Raw genomic sequence first — 23,510 nt, forward strand, 5'->3', positions numbered from 1 at the left:
GAGCCATACCATGTCTCTTTTACAAGAAAACATTCTTACCTGTCACCTAACAAGTTGCTGAGGAATGTACAGTAAGGTGTGCATGCACAGCTTCGTGTACATTCTCGAGAAGCCTTGGTGAATTAGGATGGCCAAAGTTGCCAAAGAAGATTGGGCAAACATGAAAGCACCAGTGAGGAGGTTGGCATGGCTAAAGGGCAGGTTAAGTACTGTGGACTTTAGTTCCACTTTATAAAGAAAAGAGGATCTTAACTATTTGCCGACCGCCGCAAGTAAATTTACTGCGGCGGTCAGCCCCGGCCAGGCAGAGTGACGTTAATTAACGTCACTCGCCTGTCACTCCTTTTAGAGCCAATAGCGGGCGAGCGCGCGCCCATTGAGGCGCGCGCCCGCCTCGGCTCGTTCACGGAGGAGTGCGGGAGTGTGACTGGCGGACCCGATGTCCACCGGTCACACTACGATCGCCGGTACAGAAAGACAGTGCGGCTTATGTAAACAAGCTCCCCTGTGTAAAAATGAAGATCAGACGGTTCTACTATGTAGAACCGTTGATCTTTGTTTTTACACTAGGAGACCTGTCCCTGCACAGTTAGAATCACGCCCCTAAGACACACTTAACCCCTCCCTCTCCAATACAGTTAACCCCTTCCCTGCCAGTGTCATTTTTGCAGTAACAGTGCATATATATAGCACTGATTACTGCAGTAATGTCACTGGTGCCCCCAAAAGTGTCAAAAATGTCAGTCTAGGGTCCGATCTGTCCGCCGCAATGTCGCAGTACCGCAAAGAAAATCGCAGATCGCCGCCATTACTCGTTAAAAAAAAAACACCAAGAATGAAAAAAATCTTTCCCTTTGTTAGTAAACGCGATAAATTTTGCGCAAACCAATCAAAATACGCTTTTTGCGATTTTTTTTACCAAACATATGTAGCGTAAAACAATTTGGCCGAAAATGTTAAAAAATTTTGATTTTTACATTTTTTTGGGGGGGAATTTCATATAAAAAAAGTGAAAAATATTGTTATTTTTGCAAAAATTACGCTCTTTTTTTGTTTATAGTGCATGATCAAAAAATCGCACAGGTGATCAAATACCACCAAAAGAAAGCTCTGTTTGTGGGAAAAAAAGGACGTGAAATTTGTTTAGGTACAGCGTCGCACGACCGCGCAATTGTCCGTTAAAGTCACGCAGTAAAAAATCGCAAAAAACCCCCTGGTCAGGAAGGGGGTAAAATCTTCCAGGGCTTAAGTGGTTAATGTAAATTTTTTTTAAACATCTCTAAACATATTTAAAGTAATACTAAACAGTGATGTGTTAATTGCCATAATTCATTCATATAAATCATATACATCATGCCACTGAATTTTTTTTTTTTTTTTTTTTTAATCCTCTATCTTATTTTTGCAGCTCTGTTCTTTGGCATCTGCAGGGAAAAATTCTTAGGAGAGGCTTCTACTACTCTGCTAATGTATACTCTCTACAGTGTTAGTCTGTGTCTGGCCAACCCCCGATTGGTGCTGTGCCAGTCACATGACTAAAAAACAAAAAAATTGTTTCACAGGAACAATTCTAATTAGATTATACATATCAAATACGACAAACAATGTACCAATGGGGCGGTAGCCATGGACATATAAATACACAGTGCCACGTCCTAAATAATATGTCAGAGAAAGAGTATAAAGGTATGGACTTTACTGGCACGTAATATCAAAGAAACAAAATAGATATAAAAACAATCTCAATTTATTGAAGTACTCATTTTAAAATGTTTCGGTTTCAGAAACAAAATTACATCACAACATACAGTTTCTACAAATATAAGCACAAATAACAGCGCTATGCAGATGGATGCCGACTACCATTCTTATATCACACATAGACAGACAACATAACTTTCCTTCATATATCCATTCAGGATCGATATAGTAACAAAAAGGAATGATTTCAAAGGCTGTGAATTTTTGGTAGTAGGCCATATCCATCGCTAGACGTCTGTATAATCGCTCAGGCTCTGGTTGCTCAGGCTCGACATATTTCGCGCTTACGCCCTTCCTCAGGGGCCTGTCAATGAGCGCAATAGAGGAGCAACCATATGCCACAATCAAAGAAAGTTAAGAGTGGGGACACATCCATGGACAGTAGTTCATATATGAAGATGTCCTGCTAGTGGCAAGGACCCCTCTGGACCTCTATGAGGGGTGCTATTCCCGCATATATGGTTCCTCCAGGTGGACGTGCAGGGGATGTGTGGGATCCCCCATGGTCTCACAGAGCGTCAGGAGCCGCTCGGAGGAACCATATATGCGGGAATAGCACCCCTCATATAGGGCCAGAGGAGTCCTTGCCACTAGCAGGACATCTTCATTTATGACTTAAAAGATTAGCGTAGCACTTTAATATGTTCATCTGTTTGAGAACAAAAAATACTGCTCCTGCCCAAGAAAGAAATGTGATTTAAACCAAACAAAATAGTATGCTGAATGAAAGTGAATTTCATATACCTGGGAATATTTAGGAAGATGAGACCTTCTATATTTGGCAGCTCCACCTCTTGTTGGTCCACTTGAAGTTTCAGGTCTTTATGTAAATTTCGATTGTGGCTTAGCTTTTGTAAACCAGCTTTAACATAGACACCTTTATTATGGAACCTATAAAAGAAAACCTTTATTAATTACCAATCCAATAAACATGCAATAAAAGGAGTTGTAAAGTCAGAAGGTTTTTTTTATCCTTATGCTTTCTTTGCATTAAGATAAAAAGCCTTCTGTTTGTAACAGCCTTCCCAGCACCCCCTAATTCTTACCTGAGCCCCATCTCTGTCCAGCGATGTCCACGAGTCCTTTGGCCGCCTGGGACTCTCTCTCCTGATTGGCTGAGACACAGCCGTGGCAATACTGGCTCCCGCAGCTGTCAAAGTCAGTTAGCCATATAACCACAATGATGCAATTACTGACCTTGAACTGGATATCCCGCAGAGTTAAGTCAAGTGGGCCTTAGAAAGCATTGATAAGAACAAAGCTAGCAGAAGTGACAGTATCTCACCGGAGTTATTTAAAATCCTAAAAGATGATGCTGTTAACCACTTGCCGACTGCCGCACGACTATATACTGCGGCAGTCAGCCCCCTACAGGCAAAGTGACGTACCGGTACGTCGCTCGCCCACGAGCCTTTAGGGGGCGAGCGCGCTCCCGCTTGTTTCCTGCCATCCCCACGCGTGTGACCGGCGGCTCAGATGTCCGCCGACCACTCGCAATCTCACTCAGAAGAGGGAGAAAGACACACGGCTGATGTAAACACAGCCGTCTGTCATTCTCCCTAAGATCATCACTGAGGCTATGCGATCCTGCTATGTAGGATCCTATGTCTCTGTGATGATCTAACAAGCCACGCCCCCTGACAGTTAGAATCACGCCCCTAAGGACACACTTAACCTCTTGATCACCAATAAAGTTAACCCCATCCCTGCCAGTGTCATTTTGACAGTAACAGTGCATATTTATAGCACTGATTACTGTAGTAATGTCACTGGTACCCCCAAAAGTGTCAAAAATGTCAGTCAGGGGTCTGATCTGTCCGCCGCAATGTCGCAGTCCCGCAAACAAAAAAATGTGCAGATCGCTGCCATTACTAGTTAAAAAAAAAAAAAAAACAATAAAAATGACATAAATCTTTCCCGTAGTTAGTAAACGCAATAACTTTTGTGCAAACCAATCAAAATAAGTTTATTGCAATTTTTTTTACCAAAAATATGTAGCAGAAAACAAATTGGCCTAAAATGTTAAAAAATTTTGTTTTTTACATTTTTTTTGAGAATTTTTATATAACATGTGAAAAATAGTTATTTTTTCAAAATTGTCGCATTTTTTGGCTTATAGCGCAAAAAAATTGGATTTTTGTAAGATCTTACCGTAAAATCCTTTTCTCTTAGCTCATTGACAGACGTAGTCCTCTTTGATTCACATCAATAGGGTTATGCTGCCTCCACAGGACTAGGCAGAAAGAAAAAACGTTCTGGCTCCACCCCAGGGGCAGTCCCAGAGGGCATATCCTCCCCCTCTCTGCTACAGGGAATCAGTTCTGTTATACAGCAGTGTCAGAGAATTTAACCCAACCCAACTCAATGATAGAGGGGCGGGTACTCCGTCTGTCATTGAGCTAAGAGAAAAGGATTTTACGGTAAGATCTTGCAAAAATCCAATTTTCTCTGTCGCTCATTGACAGACGTAGTCCTCTTTGATTCACATCAATAGGGACGTCCAGAAGCAGTGCCACAAATGAGGGGTGGGATTGACAGAAATCAAAATCCAATCTAGAAGGCCCAACCGGTGCCAACTAGAAGTTTAAAGGCTCATTATAAACAAAGAATGAGACTCAAATAAAAATTCCAACGAAAAAAAACCCTCGAGGTAGACCACTGGTCTCCTCAAATTGCGGCCTGCAAAACCTTGCGGCCAAACGAGGCATCAGACGATGTCATTACATCAACTTTATAATGTTTTGTAAAGGTATGCACCGACGACCAGGTAGCCGCCTTGCACACCTGGACCACTGACGCCTGATGGCGAAAGGCCCATGACGCACTAAGTGCCCGAGTGGAATGCGCCTTAACAGGGAACGGGGGCTCCCGACCCTTAATAGAATAAGCCTGTACCACCGTCTGTCTGATCCATTTGGAAATAGTCACGGCAGATGCAGGCAACCCCTTTTTGGGTCCATCCGGGACCACAAAAAGTGAATCCGTCTTGCGAAACGAGTCTGTCGTTTTCAAGTATACCCTGATCGCCCGAACCACATCCAAGGAGTGTAAAGCAAACTCCCGATGATGGCTGGGCTTAGGACACAGGGAAGGTAATACAATTTCCTCATTCAGATGAAATTCTGAAACCACTTTTGGTAGGAAGGATGGATTCGGACGAAGAACCACCTTATCTCTATGAACCACCAGATATGGGGAACGACAAGATAATGCAGCCAGTTCTGACACCCTGCGTGCAGAAGTAATAGCCACCAAGAAGGCCACCTTCTGGGACAACGTAGGTAAAGGAATCTCCCTAATATCTTCAAAGGGAGGTTTCTGAAGAACCGACAATACTAGATTAAGTTCCCAGGGTGGTAACGGCGCACGCACTGGCGGAGCCAGATGTCGCACCCCCTGGATGAAATTCCGCACCAAGGAATGAGTAGCCAAAGGTTTCTGAAAGAAGATAGCTAATGCTGAAACCTGACCCTTGATAGTGCTCAAGGCCAGTTTCTGCTCAACCCCTTGTTGCAGAAAGGCTAATATTCGACTAACCGAATAAGAACGTGGGTGGAACCCCAGAGGTTCACACAATGCAATGTAGGACTTCCATGTGCGATGATAAATCTTTCTGGAAGTCGCTTTCCTTGCTTTAACTAGAGTAGGAATAACTGAAGCTGACAATCCCTTGTCCTTCAGCACCTGGGTCTCAATAGCCAGGCCGTTAAAGCCAGCGATCGTAAAGCAGGATGGAAGATCGGTCCCTGAGACAGTAGGTCTTCCCTGAGAGGAAGTCGCCACGGGACGTCCGCAACGAGCCTGACCAAGTCGGTGTACCAGGCTCGACGAGGCCAGTCCGGAGCTACCAGGATTACTGGAATTCCTTCCCCCTCTATCCTGCGAAGAAGTCTTGGCAGTAACCCGAGAGGAGGGAAGGCATACATTAGCTGGTATTGCCCCCACGGGGTGACCAGTGCGTCTGCGGTCTCTGCTAGAGGATCGCGGGAGCAAGCCACAAATCTCCGTACTTTCCTGTTGAATCGAGATGCCAACAGATCCACATCCGGGGTGCCCCAACGTAGGCACAACTGGTGGAAAACTTCTGGATGGAGGGACCATTCCCCCTGATCCAGAGTCTGACGGCTGAGATAATCTGCCTGCCAATTCTCCACCCCCGGAATGAACACCGCAGAGACAGCTGGAACAAACCGTTCTGCCCAGCGAAGAATGCAAGCCACTTCCTTGGCCGCCCGGACACTCTTGGTGCCCCCTGTGTGATTGACATAAGCCACGGCCGTGGCGTTGTCCGACTGGATCCGAACCGGGCTGCCCTGGAGCTGCTCGGTCCAGTGAATCAGACAAAGTCTGATCGCTCTCAGTTCCAGTACATTTATCGGTAACCTGGATTCTTCCGGGGACCAAAGTCCCTGGACGGATAATTGACCAAGAATTCCTCCCCATCCGGATAGACTGGCATCCGTGGTCACTACCGTCCAATATATTGGCAGAAATGACTTTCCCTGGCTGAGCATCGGAGATCGAAGCCACCAGACCAGAGACTCTCTGGTCTGTTTGCTCAATCGGATCCGATTGTCCAGGGATTCCGGATTCCGATTCCATTTGAGAAGAATCTCTTCCTGAAGAATTCGGGTATGGGACTGGGCAAATGGGACTGCTTCGAAGGAAGCCACCATCAACCCCAGAACCCTCATGCAAGTCCGAAGAGAAGACCAGCTGTTGGATAGTAACAACTGGATTGCTGATTGAATCTTCCGGAGTTTCCCTACCGGAAGGAAAACTCTTGCCCTGAATGTGTCTAGAATTAGACCCAGATATTCGAGCCTCCGGGTGGGAACCAGAAAAGACTTTTGCCGGTTCACCAACCACCCGAATTCCTGTAAAGAGATCATAGTAATCTCTAGGTTTTGTAGCAGGGTCTGTGGAGACTCTGCATGAAGCAGAAGATCGTCTAGGTAACCTAGAATCGATATGCCTCTTTGGCGCAGTAGTGCCAACATAGGGGCCAACACCTTCGTGAAGACCCGAGGAGCCGTGGCGAGACCGAAAGGTAACGCCGCAAACTGATAGTGGTTCTCTTCTACGGAAAAACGTAGAAACCGCTGATGTCCTGCGTAAATGGGAATGTGAAGATAGGCGTCCTTGATGTCTATGGACGCTAGGACATCCCCTGAATGCAGGGAGGCCGCTACTGTGCGAATGGACTCCATCTAGAATTTTCTTATGTTGACAAAGGAATTGAGTGCCCTTAAGTCCAGAATTGGACGCACCTTGCCCTCTTTCCTGGGTATTGTAAATAGGTTTGAATAAAACCCTTGAAAGCGTTCTGTCCAAGGAACGTGGACTACCACTCCTTGTTGTAGTAAATCCGTGACTGCTCTCCGCAGATCTTCTAAACGATCCGGGGATAGACGGATATTGGAAGGGAAGAATTGCGCCGGTGGGAGAGATCGAAACTCGATCTTGTACCCTGACCTTATGACTTTGCAAACCCACTTGTCCGGGATTCTGGAGAGCCATGGATCCGGGAACCGGCGAAGACGTCCCCCCACCCCAGTTATGGGTGGGGGCCCACCTTCAGGCTTTAGTAGTCTTATCTTCAGGTCTGGAAGAGTCTGACTTTTACTTGCCCGACCAACGTCCCCTGAAACTTCCTGAAGGAGCTTTGGAGGACTTAATTTTTTCACCCGCGGGACGAAAAAAAATTTTATGAGCGGAGAAAGAAGGCCCCCGTCTTTGACGAGGTCCTTTACCCTTAGCACTTTGCGGTAAAAAGGTGCTCTTTCCTCCCGTGAGATCCTTAATGATCTCATCTAAGTTGGCTTCAAATAAACGCTCTCCTAAAAAGGGGAGATTAGCCAATGCTTTTTTGGAACCTTGGTCAGCTAACCAACATTTTAGCCACAGTGTACGCCTGAGAACCACTGCTGAAACTGATGCTCGCGCCAATAATGGAGTGGCGTCTAACGCCGCATCACACACAAACTGTAACCCCTGTATCATCTGTTCCAACAAATCTGATACCGCCTGAGGGACCTCTTCTAAGTCCCGGCGTAACCACTTGGTCCATTCAGTTACAGTCTGCGAAACCAGCCCAATAGCAATTATTGGTCTGAAAGCTGATCCAATCAAGGAAAACATGGCGCGAGACATAGCTTCTATCTTGCGATCCACCGGATCCTTAAAAGACGGAGCGTCTTCTAATGGAATAACCGTGGCTTTATTTAATCTAGAAATTGGTGAATCCACCACCGGTGGTTCTGTCCATTTCTTAATGAGGGCTTCCTCAAACGGATAACGCCTGCTAATGCGTTTGGAAATAGCAGAAGTGCGTTTTGGCAGACTCCATTCTTCCTTGATCGGATTGCCAAAACATTTGGGCAGTGGAAATACCTTCGCCACTTTGATGCGTTTTTTAGTACCAAAGGGAATTTCAGTCTCAGCTACTTCCGACGGAGTACCCTGTAATCTTAAGGTTTCTTGAACAGATTCAATGAGTGCGTTTACCAACGCTTCCTCTCGGGCTATGGCTGATGCCGAAACATCCTCCTCACTGTCTGAAGAGACAGTACCCGAGACACCAATCCCAGATGAGGTACCTGCAACTGCAGGAATAGGCTCAGATTCTGAATCCGAAGTTTCAGATAAAATGGGGGTAGACGGGGGTCGCTTTCTTGCGCCCTGTCCCTGACAAGCCACTTCCACCCGGGACACAAAGGTCTCCATAATAGCTGACAATGATTCAATAGTAAGCGGGGTGCTGGAGGATCCTGCAGACACCTCGAGGGGATCAGGCGGAGATACATGAGTGGCAGGGTCCATGTTAACCCAGGACACTTGCCAGAAAAAACTTCTTCTCTTTTTTTTTTTTATCTGTATCCCCCTTAGCGCAATAGCGCCCCTCAATGTACCTGCTTCTTGACCCCCACAGAGAGAGAGAGGGACCCCAAATGCTCACCACCCGATGCAGAGAAGTTTCCTATCAACTGCAGTCAGCGTTTGTCTTGTGCAGACTGGGAAGAACTGTGCTCGTTTTCCCGGGTAGAAGGAAGTGGCTCCGCCCCCTGTGTACGCCTTCCGGCGTTCCCAGCTCTCCTCGAGGTTAGCTGGGCTCTTCAAACATGGCCGCCCCCATACGGGAGACAATAGACTCCAAAAAATGGCGGCCGGCGTGACCTGCGGACGCTCTACAGCAAAATGGCGGCGGATTGCCGAATAGCGTTTTCCCAGCACAGCCACCTGCATACCACGCTAATGGCGGTTTATCGATCTGCAGGAGGTCCACTACAATCAAGGTAGGCTTATACCTCCTATGTATGCTGTCATACTGCAGTCTGCTGGGTTAGAGTGTTAGCTCCCAAACCAAATCCGCTTGCCCACCGAACACATTCTGCATTACAAGGGGGACTTTTAGTGTCAGAAAGACTCCGACCATGTATGGAGGGGCCCGTATCCCAAAACGCCTCATAGAGAGGAAAGGGAAACATTTACTCACCATACCGAACCGACAGGCACCCTCTCTTCACAATACCCTCTCCACCGAAGTGGGGGGTTGTTGACCACTCCGGACGCCTTGACTCTCTGGTTCCTGGCGTCCAAGCGAGACCTTTTAACTCGCAAGGTCAGTCCCTCCAATGGGACTCTGTCGCGGCGGACCCAGCGCGGAGCTCTGGTCTGCACGCGCTCGTAGGCTGAACCGGGATGACCACTGGATCTCAACATCCAGCCCGTCGCCCGGTCCCGCATACTTACTTGAATGTGTCGTGGCCGACCAAGCGTAATGCTATGGTCTGCGCGCGCTCGTAGGCCGGCTGGGGTGACCACTGGATCTCAACATCCAGATCCGGCGTAATTTGCTTGAAGATCTCACAGGAAAAAAACTGGAGAAACTACCTAAAAATATATTTCTAAAAAATCTTGCCAGGACCAAAAGATCCCAGCAAGGAACTTAGGTCCTTACTCCTGACTAGACAGAAAAAAACTGATTCCCTGTAGCAGAGAGGGGGAGGATATGCCCTCTGGGACTGCCCCTGGGGTGGAGCCAGAACGTTTTTTCTTTCTGCCTAGTCCTACTCCTGCGGAGGCAGCATAACCCTATTGATGTGAATCAAAGAGGACTACGTCTGTCAATGAGCGACAGAGAAATAAAAATCGCACAGGTGATCAAATACCACCAAAAGAAAGCTCTGTTTGTGGGAAAAAATGTCAGTTAAAATCACGCAATGCCAAATCGCAAAATAGGCCCTGGTCTTTGAGCAGCCAAATCCTCCGGGGCTTAAGTGGTTAAAGTGCTGCACTAATATGCCAACAAATTTGGAAAAATGGCCCCAGGACTGGAAGAGGTAGGTTTACATTCTGATACCAAAGAAGGGCTGTGCCACAAAATGTTCAACTACCATACAATCGCACTTATCTCATGTTATGCTGAAAATTCTACAAGCTAGGCTTCTATCTGTGTACAGAACACCTACAGGTAGTCATATTGCTATGCATTATCAGAAAATTACAGACGCTGTAGAATGAAAAGGAAAGGTAATTTTTAATAACATTCAATTACAATAATTGTATACGCTATAATATTTTTTCTTAATTTGCTATTTTTTTTCCCACCAAAAGTCGGGCTACACTTTAAAAAAAAATGTACCTGTTCCAGCTTACATACAAATTCAACTTAAGAACAAACCTACAATCTTTCCTGTAACCCGGGTACTGCCTGTATTGTCATCCTAAAGTTGGAAGGTGTCTGAAATAGGAGCTTCATGTGAACATTACCAGGAATTCTTTAAATGAAAGCTGCATATTTAAAAAGATTATATAGGCACGTTATTAATAATAAAATCTTTATTATGCTAAATTGTATTACTTGCTTGAGCATACATGAGATTTTAGTGATTGGGGTTATATCTACTTTAACAGACAAATTAAAAACCTATCCACTGAACTGATTATAGTAAAAGAGCTGGAAGATGCTTGGGATGGCATGCTTCAGAAGGTTTGGTTATGACCCACAAAGAAAAAAAATTGTAAGCACTAAATGTTATAAATAACAGGCTAAACCGCATTAGTGAGTTTACCTGCTATTGAATTTCCCAGGTTCAATTTCACGAGCATGATGGAAATCCAAACTTAATTCTGCATCAATCCCAATTCCACAGTAATTATTCATTTGGACAATCTGGTAAACATGAAACATGTCATTCTTGTGATTGTAAAGGATCACCTTGTAAAACAACCCATTCAGTTTAAAATAGATATGAAAGGCAAAACATTTTCATATAGATATAAAAAATAGGGAAAAAAAAAGTATTTATGATGTTTTTTTTTATATAAGTTATCACATTCCTTCTGTTTTCAGCTGCATAAGAGCTGGGGGGAGTAGAAGCAGCAGCACACTGAGCTTCCCAGTAAATGGCTGTGCAGCGTTGGCTTGTCAGCACAAGTCTGTTTATTGGAGGAGAGTATACTGAGTTCCCAGCATAGTTATAGAGTGTACGCTCTCCTGCTTAGTGTGGTCAGTTTTGCATAGGAAAGCAGAGGGACTGGCAGGAACACCAGGAATTTCACACAAAGGGAGCAATAAACAGAGAACACGATACTTTCTCATACAAGTGCATGGTACAGCAGGCACATATCAGGAATATAAAGTGTTGGGGTAACATACGCATTAAGTGTTCTCTACATCCAATTAAAGTATGCACATTGTTACAGAATGCTAGCTAAATATGTGAGGGGTTTATGGTTACAGCTACATAGGTGATTTTAATTTCTGGCTTGCTGATCTTTAACAGAAAAAAAAGAGTGTTAATCTTTCCATAGAATTATACTAAATATAAAACAAAAAAAAAAAAAACTGTTTTGGCTTTAGGTATGTTTTAATACTACCGACCTGGAGTTTGCATGTTTTCCCTGTGCATGTGTGGGTCCCCCCCAGGTACTGCAGTTTCCTTCCACCCTCCAAAGACATGCTGGAAGGTTAATTGGCTCCCGTCTAAATTGGCTCTAGTGTGTGTATGTATGAATGTGAGTTGGGGACCTTAGATTATAAGCTCCTTGAGGGTAAGGGAACGATGGGAATTATAGTCACCAGTCACTTTATTGGGTACACCTGTTTATTTGCTTGGTAGATCTTAATTTTACTAGCCATTCAGATACACTAACAGTTTCTTTTTTAGATGGGTGTTTAACTGGGGGTATGGATAAGCCTATATAGGAAACCCCTATTTGCACAATCTAAACACACCATAAAAAGTATCCCAGTTGGCCAGCTTCTGCGGATATGTCGTACCGGCAGTGAACAAGGAGACTATGAGAGGGAGGCTTCTGCTCTTTACCAACGCTTCATGCAGAGAGGGTACCCTAAATGGATGCTAGACAGGGCTTATACAATTGCATATTCTAAAAACAGAAAGCAACTCTTAAAAGGCAATATATATATATGTAGAGGAAAGGAAAGGGCATCAAACAAGTATAAACTGACTTTCTCTACACCTTTTAGTTTAGAGTTCATTGCAATTAAGAAAATTGTAAACCAATATTTACCTGTTTTGTTTGACGATCGAACATGTACTGAACTCCTATGGCCCATTTCACACAATCGGATCAATCTGGGCCGCCTGTCCTTTTTCAGGCGGACCTGATCGGGCCACCCATTAACCTCTATGAGGAGGCAGATGTCAGCAAACATGTGTCTGCTGACACCCGCCTGGCATCCGATTTGACAAGATCCACTGAAAACAGACGGATGGCGATACGTTCGCCATGTGTCCAGTGGGTTGGATCAGATGGGATTGGATGAAAACAGACAGGCTGTCCATTTTTATCCGATATCTCCCCATAGAGAAGAGCGGGACTCTGACAGGTCTGTCTCTGCACAGTGAGCAGAGATGGACCTGTCATCTGCCTTCTCAGCGGGGATCAACGGAGCGATCCCCCGCTGAGCAAGCGGAGTCCGTCCAAACAGATAAAGGGGCCTAAAAGATGGCATTAACACTGTCTCACAGGGAACTTCAACTTTGAGTAATTGACTCTCCCCTAGCTTCTTTAATCCCACGAAAAAACAATCAACCACTTGGCTACATTATAAAGGGAACTATTGCTGTGGCAGTACATCGTGCCCCACAAGTGCACGTTTTGAAAGGTGATACTTTTAGTTCATTAGTGGAAAATAAGACATATAAAATGGATTCATTTTTTAATTGCAATACCACATGTGTGATCTATTCGATCACCTGCAAAACATGTCACATTCAATATGTGGGGCGCACAATCAGGCAACTTAGAGATCGCTTTTATGTCTCCTCAGCATAGAGAAGAACCTTTAAACTAATGTAGATTGTAGACCATCACATTAGAAATTACCATGCAAGGGATCTCTCAGCAGTGCAGGTTCAGGTCATTGAAAAAGTTAAAACTCCTAAACTCTCTACAACAGAGAGGCATTTTGGATATAAACCCAAATTCCATAAGGCCTTAACCACGAATGGGACATTTCCCATTTTTATGAGTAATTATGGTATTACATTATTCTATTTGATTTCCCATTTCCCATTTTTATGAGTAATTATGGTATTACATTAATCTATTTGATAGCTATTATTATTAAAACATATACCATTAGTCTCGCCTTCTTGGTTCCCTAAAGGAATATGGGTTGTAATAGGAGATATTATTATTATTATTTCCTGAATAAACAGTGTTTGTTTGGGAGGATTGTTTTTGGTAGTCATTTTCTTAAAATAAATGCCTGATATGTCTCTTCTTCTTGTTAGTCGTTTTTTATGATTTGATAGTTTTCTCTTTTGTCTAACTACAGGCTATGGCGCTTTATTATATGCTGTCCTGGTATACATATATGGACTTTGGAATATGAAACAATCGCTGCAATATCATATATTGTTTGTTTTTATTTTGTACAATTAGAGTAAAATCCTTTTTAGATTTTTTTATTTAAAGGTATGCAATAAAAAGACAATGCGGGGATCACAAACAGTACAATGTAACTTCCTTAATGAATCATAAGGTGACAGAACACAGAACGTAAGAAGTGGCGGTCTTAAACAATGTTATTATACAAGTCCAGTGAAAAGGGTAATTAAACCGTATCGTAATCCAAAAAATATAAAGTAGAGAGAGTTAACACCGAAGACCTAAAACCATAGTACCAGGGGTAAGGGGAAAGTCCCGCCGGGATCTATATTGGCCCACCAAGAACCCCCCATGCCACCCTGTATGCAAAATGAAGAACCAACAAATGAGTTCACTTTCTTGACAGGATATACATACCCATGAAGCACTTTTTTCCGTTTATTAAAAGCAAAGGAATGAAACGGCACATACGTGCCCTAAAAAGAGACAGGGGGCAGAAGGAAGAAAAAGAAACGCAGGGGAAGGGGTGGCAGGTGGGAAGTGGAGAGGCCGGGTTGAAGATGGGGAGAGAAAAAAAAAAGAAGGGGAGGGTACTCCGGTGCCGCCGCCGGCCTAAAACCCCGCCGATCCACCAGGAGCAGGGTTCAACCAAAGATATGTCAAATATTCATCGGAGGAGAGGAACAAATCCCACTGAAGCCAACGGTCCCCGAGTATCACCAATTGGTCCCTGAGGGCAGCAACTAGGCCCTCCATTCACTGTATATCATTTATCATTCACTCTAGAGAACCACTGGGCAATGGTAGGCGGGGCCAGCTACTTCCAAACACTGGGAATGCACGCCCTCGCAGCGTTAAGAAAATGTTTCTGTAAAGATTTACTGTACTTTCTGCTAGACATGGGGGTGAGGTTAAGAAGTACTTTGGCTGGGTCGTCTGAAAGAGAGAAGCCCGTAAGTTTGAAAACAATTGCCAGTACCCCTTGCCAGAACGAGCGAATTCGTGGACATTCCCAAAATATGTGAAAAAGTGTACCCAGGAGTGCGTTACAGCGCCAACATAATGGGCTGAGGCCTGGGAATATTGACGCCAAGATGGAGGGGGTACAATACCAACGTGAAACAATTTCCTGGCATTTGCTACATAAAGAAGACCTGGGCGAAGAAAATAATTCTGGACTTCTGGGCCTCCGTGAATAAGACGTGAAGATCCCTTTCCCATTTGGGCAAGTACAGCTGGTCAGTATGAGACGAAATAGACTGTAGGATGTTGTAAGAGCAGGAGAGGGATTTCCGTAGGGGACCAACACCCACACAAAGATCCTCAAAGGGGGTCAATTGGTGCTGGAAATCGGAGTGGTCCGGGAGAGACCGAAGGATATGGGACAATTGCCAGAGCCTCCACCTGCCCAGAATGGAGGAAACAAAAGAGCCGTAAAGCGCAGAGGGGTGGTGCCAGCCAGAGGGGCCCAGAAAAAGAGATGCTCTGACCAAGCCCTGCCCAGGCCGCAGGAGAAATGTCTTATGGGTAAGACCTGGCTCAAAGTTCGGATGTCGAATGATTGGCGTCAAAGGTGAGGGAAAGCCTGACACTCCCACCCACCCGAAGGATCAGCAACGGCGTGGCTCTACCCATGGAAGTCTGGCCAAAGGTACCGGTACCGCCTCCTGTTCCAGGGACACTGAAAGTTTGAGGGATGAATGTCTACACCAGTCCACTACTCTGGTCAGATGCGCTTTTTAGATTTTTAATTTAACAAGTTTCTTGGAGATTGATCCTTATGGGCTGATCCATATATATTCACCCAAATTATTTTATTTGGGGATTATACATGATTTTTTACATTTTATCTGCGTATCGCTCTTCTTTATCGCTTTTCATATCTACTGACACATTGTTGTCCAGAAGGAGTTAAGAGCACTGATCAACACAGGTGTTCACAATTTAGTAAGAGGTATATATATGCCACTGTTCTGGACTCCCTCATGATTATGACTAAGCACTCCTATGTGTGAAACACGTCACTGTAACCTATCCTGCACTATTGCCCCATGCTTGGCGAATAAAGGACATTTTATTGGGTTTCAATTGAGGTCTTCTTATTTGCATGTATTGTGGTAGCGAGCCAGGGTCAGCACATGTGAGTACTCCTTTACATACCACACCTGTATCTTGTTCTCTAGTTTAAACCCAAATTGCTAATTAGTCAATCACATGGCAACAACTCAATGAATTTAGGCATCTAGACGTGGTGAAGACGACTTGCTGAAGTTCAAACTGAGCATCAGAATGGGGAAGAAAGGGGATTTAAGTGACTTTTAACATGGCATGGTTGTTGGTGCCAGACGAGCCGGTCTGAGTATTTCAAAAACTGCTGATCTACTGGGATTTTCACCCACAACCATCTCTGGGGTTTACAGAGAATGGTCCAAAAAATAGAAAATATCCAGTGAGCGGCAGTTGTGTGGACGAAAATGCCTGGTTGATGTCAGAGGAGAATGGGCAGACTGGTCCAGATGATAGGCAACAGTAACTCAAAAAACCACCCATTACAACCAAGGTATGCAGAATACCATCTCTGAACGCACAACACATCGAACCTTGTAGCAGATGGGTTACAGCAGCAGAAGACCACACCGGATGCCACTCCTGTCAGCTAACAACAGGAAACTGAGGCTACAATTCACACAGGCTAACCAAAATTGGACAAGATTGGAAAAAAACGTTGCTTGGTCTGAGGAGTCTCCATTTCAGCTGCGACATTTAGATGGTAGGGTCAGAATTTGGAGTAAACAACATTAAAGCATGGATCCATCCTGCCTTGTATCAACAGTTCAGGCTGGTGGTGGTGGTCTAATGGTGTGGGGAATATTTTCTTGGCACACATTGGGCCCCTTATTACCAATTGAGCATGGTTTACACGCCACGGCCTAACTGAGTATTGTTGCTGACCATGTCCATCCCTTTATGACTTCAGTGTACCCATCTACTGATGGCTCCTTCCAACAAGATAATGCACCATGTCACAAAGCTAAAATCATCTCACCACTGGTTTCTTGAACATGACAATGGAGTTCCCTGTACTCCAATGACCTCCACAGTCACCAGATCTCAACCCAATAGAGCACCTATGGGATGTGGTGGAATGGGTGCAAACGACAAATCTGCAGCAACTGCGTGATGTTACATGAGTCAATATGGACCAAAATCTCGGAGGAATATTTTCAACGCCTTGTTGAATCTATGCCATGAAGAATTAAGGCAGATCTGAAGGTAAAAAGGGGTCCAACCTGGTACTAGCAAGGTGGACTTAATAAAGTGGCTGGTAAGTGTATATGTAAAGCACTTCATGAATTGACATCGCTATAGAAGTAGCTGGGAGTAAATAATAAACTATAGAAGTGAATGTGGGAGGGGCAATTCACAGTAATTTAAAGCTAGCTAGAAAAGTAAATGTGAGAGGAGCAATTCATACCATGTGAACATTTGCTGCAAACTGATGACGATACAAATACAATGCCTTGCTTCTTGTTACTTTGTTTTGCTGTTTGGTAAGAAGGCATGACAGGCTTTCAGCTGCCCTGTGTAGGTCTTAAGGCCCGTACACATGTACCGATTGTCGGCCGTAAATATTCGGCCAACGTCCGATCGGCCGATTGTCGGCTTGTTAGTATGATGCACAAAAATTAGTTCCAGATGATTAGTAACCTACAATTGCCATCATCCCAAATAGTCAATGCATAAAAATAACACTAAAAAGTGTTGATCTCCTCTGAGAAGAAAGAGGGGATTTTTAAGGCAATAATACATGAAAAAAAACAATAAATGAATAAAATGTATGAAATTTATTGATTAAAAACGACATATCATATCACAGATACATAGATATACAAATTCCATGGCCGAATGTGGAAAGCCACAGCGGGCCATGGAATTTGTATATCTATGTATCTATGATATATGTCGTTTTTAATCAATAAATTTCATACATTTTATTCATTTATTGTTTTTTTCATGTATTATTGCCTTATAAATCCCCCCTTTCTTCTCAGAGGAGATCAACACTTTTTAGTGTTATTTTTATGTTAGTATGATGCTTCCGACAACCGACTGCGACTTTTCGGCCGAACAAAATCAGGTGTGCAGGCTATAACATTTTTGTAGGCCAACAAAGAACGGCCGATTGTTCGTCAGTCAGTACAGATTTCGGCCGACAAAAAGCAGATGAGCAAGACTGGGCATGCTCAGAGAAGAAAAAACACACGGAAAGTTAACCATCACATGACATCACTTCTGCATCACTTCCATCCGTTCAGGTATCGGATCGGATGAGAGCGGATAGGTGGTCCGCTCTCATCCGATCCCCCATAGAGAGCAGCGGGGGCTGTGACACCTCCCTCTCCGCACTGCAAGCGGAGACGGAGCTGTCATCCACCGGCTCAGCGGGGATCGCGGATCGATCTCCGCTGAGCAGCACAGATCCGCCTATGGAGGCGGACCATGTGAAAGAGCCCTAAGTGTAGCACCTTACTAGATAGGTGCTAGTGCAGCTGTATATTGTTTTTGGTTTCTCTGCTTACCAGAGAGTTGTGATTATTTGATAGAACCTGCCAGTGTGCTCTGATGCTTCTCATCCTGGCTTGATGTTTCACACTGATCCAATAGTGATAGAGTGTATTTGACAGTGGGAGGATGATGAGCAGGGGATATCTGTACAGCCCTGGCCAATAGACATCAGAGGTGCCCCGGTGCATGCTGGGTGACTGTACTTATATCTGGGGCCACATGGGGCTCCTGGTCCTCGGCTGGAGAGTGGGATCCAGTTGGGAGGGGGCTGCTGCCTATCCCCAGCAAAGGCTGCCATACGGCCTCAGGTGGTGGACATGAGGGCCAGAAACAGAGATAATGAAACCCAAGGATTCTTTTGAGAGCTGACTGGGGGAGGATGTCCATGGGTCTTGTCTGGTATCAGAGGAAGGTGACCTGCGGAAAGGGCCTTGTGAGTTCAGACTCCCCTCAATGGAACCTAGAGACTGTTGCTGTTAAAATTCCCCTCTTGGTGCTAGAAAGTCAGTGTGCTGGGTGTAAGCTAAAGGGGATACTTGAGTGTCTTGAAGATACAGAGTTCACAAAGTCTGCTGCTAACACAAGCAAAGGACTTATTCTTCCCATGCAAGTGCTGTATGGTTCAGCAGAAGATCTGCTATTCAGTTCCACTAAGTGAGGCCAAGTGATAGGTTATCCTCACCTGTAAAAAAGTTGAATTTGGAGTATCCCACTAAACCCTTCTACTAGCCAAGTTCTCCAAATAAACTACTAAAAACAAATCCTCTACTCTGGTCATTGGAGACAACGAGCGGAAGTGTGTGTGTGCACCTGGCAGTGTGTGAAAATGCCCAGTATCTGGCAACAGGATAATCAGAGGGTAACCCAAGATAGATCTATACTCAGCAACCCCTATGGGGGGCAGTGCTACATAAGTTAACGATTCTGTGGTGGGCTGCAGATTGGACACCCCTGCTGCATAGTAACAGTCACTGTCCAATCTGGACCACTGCAGGTCCACCATTTAGAAACCAATTCTTCCTTCCAGTCGTCACCGCTGTCATCCTCACAGAGCCAACTGCAGGAAGCAATACACTGCTGTACAGAGGGTGGGAGCTGACTGAGTCAAAAGGCAGGTTATTTGTTGCTAGGGTGCAGGGAGGTGGGGGGGGGGGCTTAGTATTGTAATGTGGAAGGGGGTGGGGGACTAAGGACAGCAATATGAAGGGGGGCCGAGGAGAGTAATGTGGGGTAGGACTTAGAAAAGGGGTAGAATACACTGAAGTGAAGGGGGCAGAGGACAGTACTGCTGGAGGGGGTTGATGTCAAGGGACAATGAAGGGGTGATGTGAAGGGAGCAAACAGTGACATAAAGGGAGACTGATGTGCAGTGAGGACCAAGTACACTGTAAGAATGGGACTGTAAAGTGGGGTTTGGTTCAGATCTGTGCAAGCGCACATCACAGGTAGGTTAGCCAATTTGTTTTAATGTGCTGCATTACCGGTGTGAAATGTAGGGAAAGTAAACCTTGGCCCATTTTTTAAAATCGTGCCACACCAAGCTGCATGGCACTGCAGAACCATGTTTGTTGGGCGTGGAAAATGCACAGCAGGTGCTGATGTGTGGGGGTCCCATTAAGAATTATTGGCACACCCGCGCATCTGTTAAAGTGCAACATGTTCCTCTGTGGGTCAGGAACATGTGCGATTTTGCATGCATTCCTCAGTTTCAAAGATGGAGGAGAGGGGGGCTGTGATGTGAAGGATCTCAGTAATTACACAAACATTTGATTCAGACCTCTACTGGAAGACAATTTTACTAACCGGACCTCTGCGGAATTTTCCCCTGAACTACAGATAGTTAAAGCGGTGTTATACCCAAAAGCAGACATTCATTTTATTGCGGCCTACCATTTCTTAGATGTGATGGCTGCATTGGTTTTTAGGCTTTCTTTCTTCTATTTTCATGTGGTGATCCTGCCAGTAAGTCTGTTTTTCAACAGAACATGCTGTCCTGCACATGTAGCAGTTAGGGGATTGAGGCAAAACATTAAACTGTTTCTGTAACTGCTTAAAAAATATTAGCTGGAGTTTCGCTTTAGCTTGTTAGTGTATTTAAATCTGCTAATACATCTAATACTACACCCCCCGCCCCCCAGGACTAAAATGCTGTCGTCCAAAGATGCCCCCTGTTCTCCTTCATCCAGAGTGTAGCCACTTTGATACAGGTGGTGTGTCACTAGCCAGACTACCAGAGGAAAAAGAAAAATAATGCAGCCACCCCATCTAATGATATGTAAGCTGAATTATATTACATTTCTGATTTTGGGTTTAAGCATACTATGTGAATTTTGGGAAGAGAAAAGCAGGACGAACACCTTTTTTTTTTTTCCTGTGTGCAGTCAAGTGAAATTTAAGCTACTCTTATGCAAAACGCAGGACAGTGGGTGAGCCAAAGAGGCATACAAGAGCTGGTGACGTTACTGTCAGCTTTCTAATCACAATTTCCAGGCCTTCTTTGCGGCTTTTCCTATTTCTGAAGACAGAGACTGCCAGCCCCTCACTCCCTCTAGCCTTCAGCAGCAGGAAGTTGGAGAGATCCCTGACTGTTACTAAGGGACCAGTAAACACTAGGAATGTAATGTTATATGCTCCGTCCTGCTGCTCCAAATACAGGGTGATACTGGGATGTGGATCCCAGGTCTGCTGTCCCTAACAGTGGTTGTTTTGGAAGTCTGCTACCCCCCAAAGGGGAGAGCTCTCTGGTGAGTGAGGCACTATGGGGGAGCACAGCTTGTGGAACACCAGCAACATACACTCATTTAAGCATATTTGGAGCACCTTAAAGAGCACCTGTCACTTTATGTTTGATGAATTTTCAAAAGGACATTATTTTATAGTATGCAGTAACTTTTGTATGTAACTGCACAGCACCTAGCACTTAAAGAGCACTGGACACTTATTTGCTCACAGAAAAATATTTATTGTTATATATATCATTTCTGGTCATATAAGCATTTTTTGATTTATTTCTGTTGTTTGTTTTGCATTTATCTTATATATAAGTTTAAATATACCACTATGAGCCCTTATATTTTAAGCACTAAGCACTTTTTTTCATAGTAAATTTCCCAGCAATATATGTAAAGCAGCGCCCCACCCACTCTACACCTTTTCACTCCACCCATTGTACATTGGCATGAGTTTTTCTAAACCTTTAAAGCGTTTGTTACCCAAAAACAAAACAAAAACAGATCCTGTTCCCTTATAGCATGTTATACAGCACAGTGCTTGTGCTGTGTATTTTGGCCCCCTGTATCACCTAAAAAACCTGGCTGATCCTGCCATTTTCTACTCTCCCCCCTGTAAACTGACCACGGTGTATCATGGCTGCTGAGCCCTGACACCCTGGTCAATGTACGTGCCTCCATCATCCGCTTCTATATGCAGTTCACCTCTGTCTCCCTCTATCCTCCTCCCCCCACCCCTCTCTGCTTGTCAGCTCTCACTAGGCGCTCTGCTCCCCTCCCAGTTGCTACATAATGATGTGACAACATCCCCTCTGTTACAAACTGTATTCTAGTGCCTGTGCTTTATTTAAAAAAAAAAAGCAGATTTGTACCTGTTTTCACAGCTCCTATCGGTGCTCACGTGACTCCCGGCTCTCTCCTCCTTTCCTCCCCCCTTCCCCAGCTGATGTCAGAGGGAGTTCTTGGCCCCGCCCACTGGAGATGTCAGACAGGGAGAGAAGAGAGGCGGGAGTGCTGATGGGCGCTGTGAAAACAGGTAGAAATTGGCTTTTTTTTTTTTAAATAAAGCACAGGAACTAGAATACAGGTTGTAATCTAACAGAGGGGATGGTGTAAAGATAACATAGTGGCTCAACAACCACTTTAACTATCACTCACAAAAGCATTCAGATGTGCATATTGCTGCTGTCAGAGGTAACAAAACAGTGGTGATTTCACCCAAGCAGTGGGGCTGCCCCTTCACTGCGAGGATTAAACACAACATTTTGGTCGCAGAGCAATTCAAAGCAGAGCCCATAAACCTGCATCAGATACGAGGATGCCGAGGTACAGTCCACTGCCCAAGCATGGGGAGAAGAGAAAAAGCAGTGCTGCTGGGGGACCGAAGGATTGGTCAAGTAAATTTGCTTTTCCCAGTACCATAGACAGCCCCACACTGCAAGGGAGGATTGTTCCTTTCCTCAGAGATGGGCTTTAACTCTCGGAAGAGGTTAACCGCACAAAATATATAGTATAATACATTGCATTTTGCAGAATGTACTCACAAAACTAATAATTGGGTTCAAAATGGTTAAAATCCTAAATACTGTGAGCATTTTAATGATTTACATTATGGGAATGTACTAACTGTAACAAGCAATATGGGTAAATTAAAAACCTTAAAACAATATGTACATACAAATATATCCCAAAACATTTACAGGAATTTAAAAAAGAGAGGGGGTAGCTTACAATTTACAATAATACATGCTTAAAATCAAGAGAGCTAGGAGAAGGATTTAATTTAGTAATCATCTACCAAATCTGATTTTACAGTGGAATGACTTAAATACAGTTACAGAAATTAGGCAATCTCTGCTTGGCTTCAGACAGATAGGAAGTGTATAATTATAATATAGCATGTGCTTAGATAAGCAGATGGTAAGCACACACTAAATGGCTTCTGCAAGTACTGGTAGCCAATAATGGGGACTAACATACATAAAAGAGAACAAGTGTTTTTTTTTTTCAATTAAAGTGATATTCCTGTTCCCAGTTCTGTGCATTCTCTAGAGCATGACCATTCAATGAAAGTTGCCTCTGTTGAGTTTCTGCCTAAAAAGTGTCACTTTGGTCTCCCTGGTGACACCCCAACCAACCTGTGTGCTCCCATCAACTGGTGCCCTGTGTGTGGGATGCATGCAAAGTAGGAGCCTCTGATGCTGTGTCCAGTTGACGCATTCGCAGTAGGGTTTGCCACAATTCAGTACTCTGGGGCAGTAGCTGGCTGGCACATGTACAGTAAGGCCACTGGCGCTGTGGCAGGTGCAGGCACAGTAGTGGCTTCCGACTTTGAGATCTGGGACTGTGCCTAGCCTGTGCATGCGCAGTACTGTGCTTTGAAATCTCAGCTGGATCTCAGAATGACAGGAGTCACAGCTGCACATGTGCCAACCAGACAGTGCTAGGTGCCCTTTGTCTTTGTACACGCACTTTAGCCTGGCACAGCACCAGCGACCCTACCGTTGTGCACAGTCACACTCGCGAGTGGAAAAAAAAGGCATCAACAGGTAAGGATTATACACTAGCTTTATGTAAGTAAAGTTGTTA

General features: G+C 44.6%; 1 protein-coding gene across 1 annotated transcript in view; it reads right to left on the reverse strand.

Moving 5' to 3' along the window:
• Positions 1 to 23,510, reverse strand: part of DGKQ (diacylglycerol kinase theta) — a 290,718-nt gene that overhangs the window by 5,640 nt on the left and 261,568 nt on the right. The window contains exons 19-20 of the mRNA XM_082243121.1: positions 10,836 to 10,936; positions 2,506 to 2,652 (exon numbers count right to left, since the gene is read on the reverse strand). Coding sequence (XP_082099247.1) covers positions 2,506 to 2,652; positions 10,836 to 10,936 — 248 coding nt within the window. The remainder of the gene's footprint in view (positions 1 to 2,505; positions 2,653 to 10,835; positions 10,937 to 23,510) is intronic.

This window comes from Pelophylax lessonae (assembly GCF_965119305.1).
Source record: "Pelophylax lessonae genome assembly, chromosome: 1".
NCBI lineage: Eukaryota > Metazoa > Chordata > Amphibia > Anura > Ranidae > Pelophylax > Pelophylax lessonae.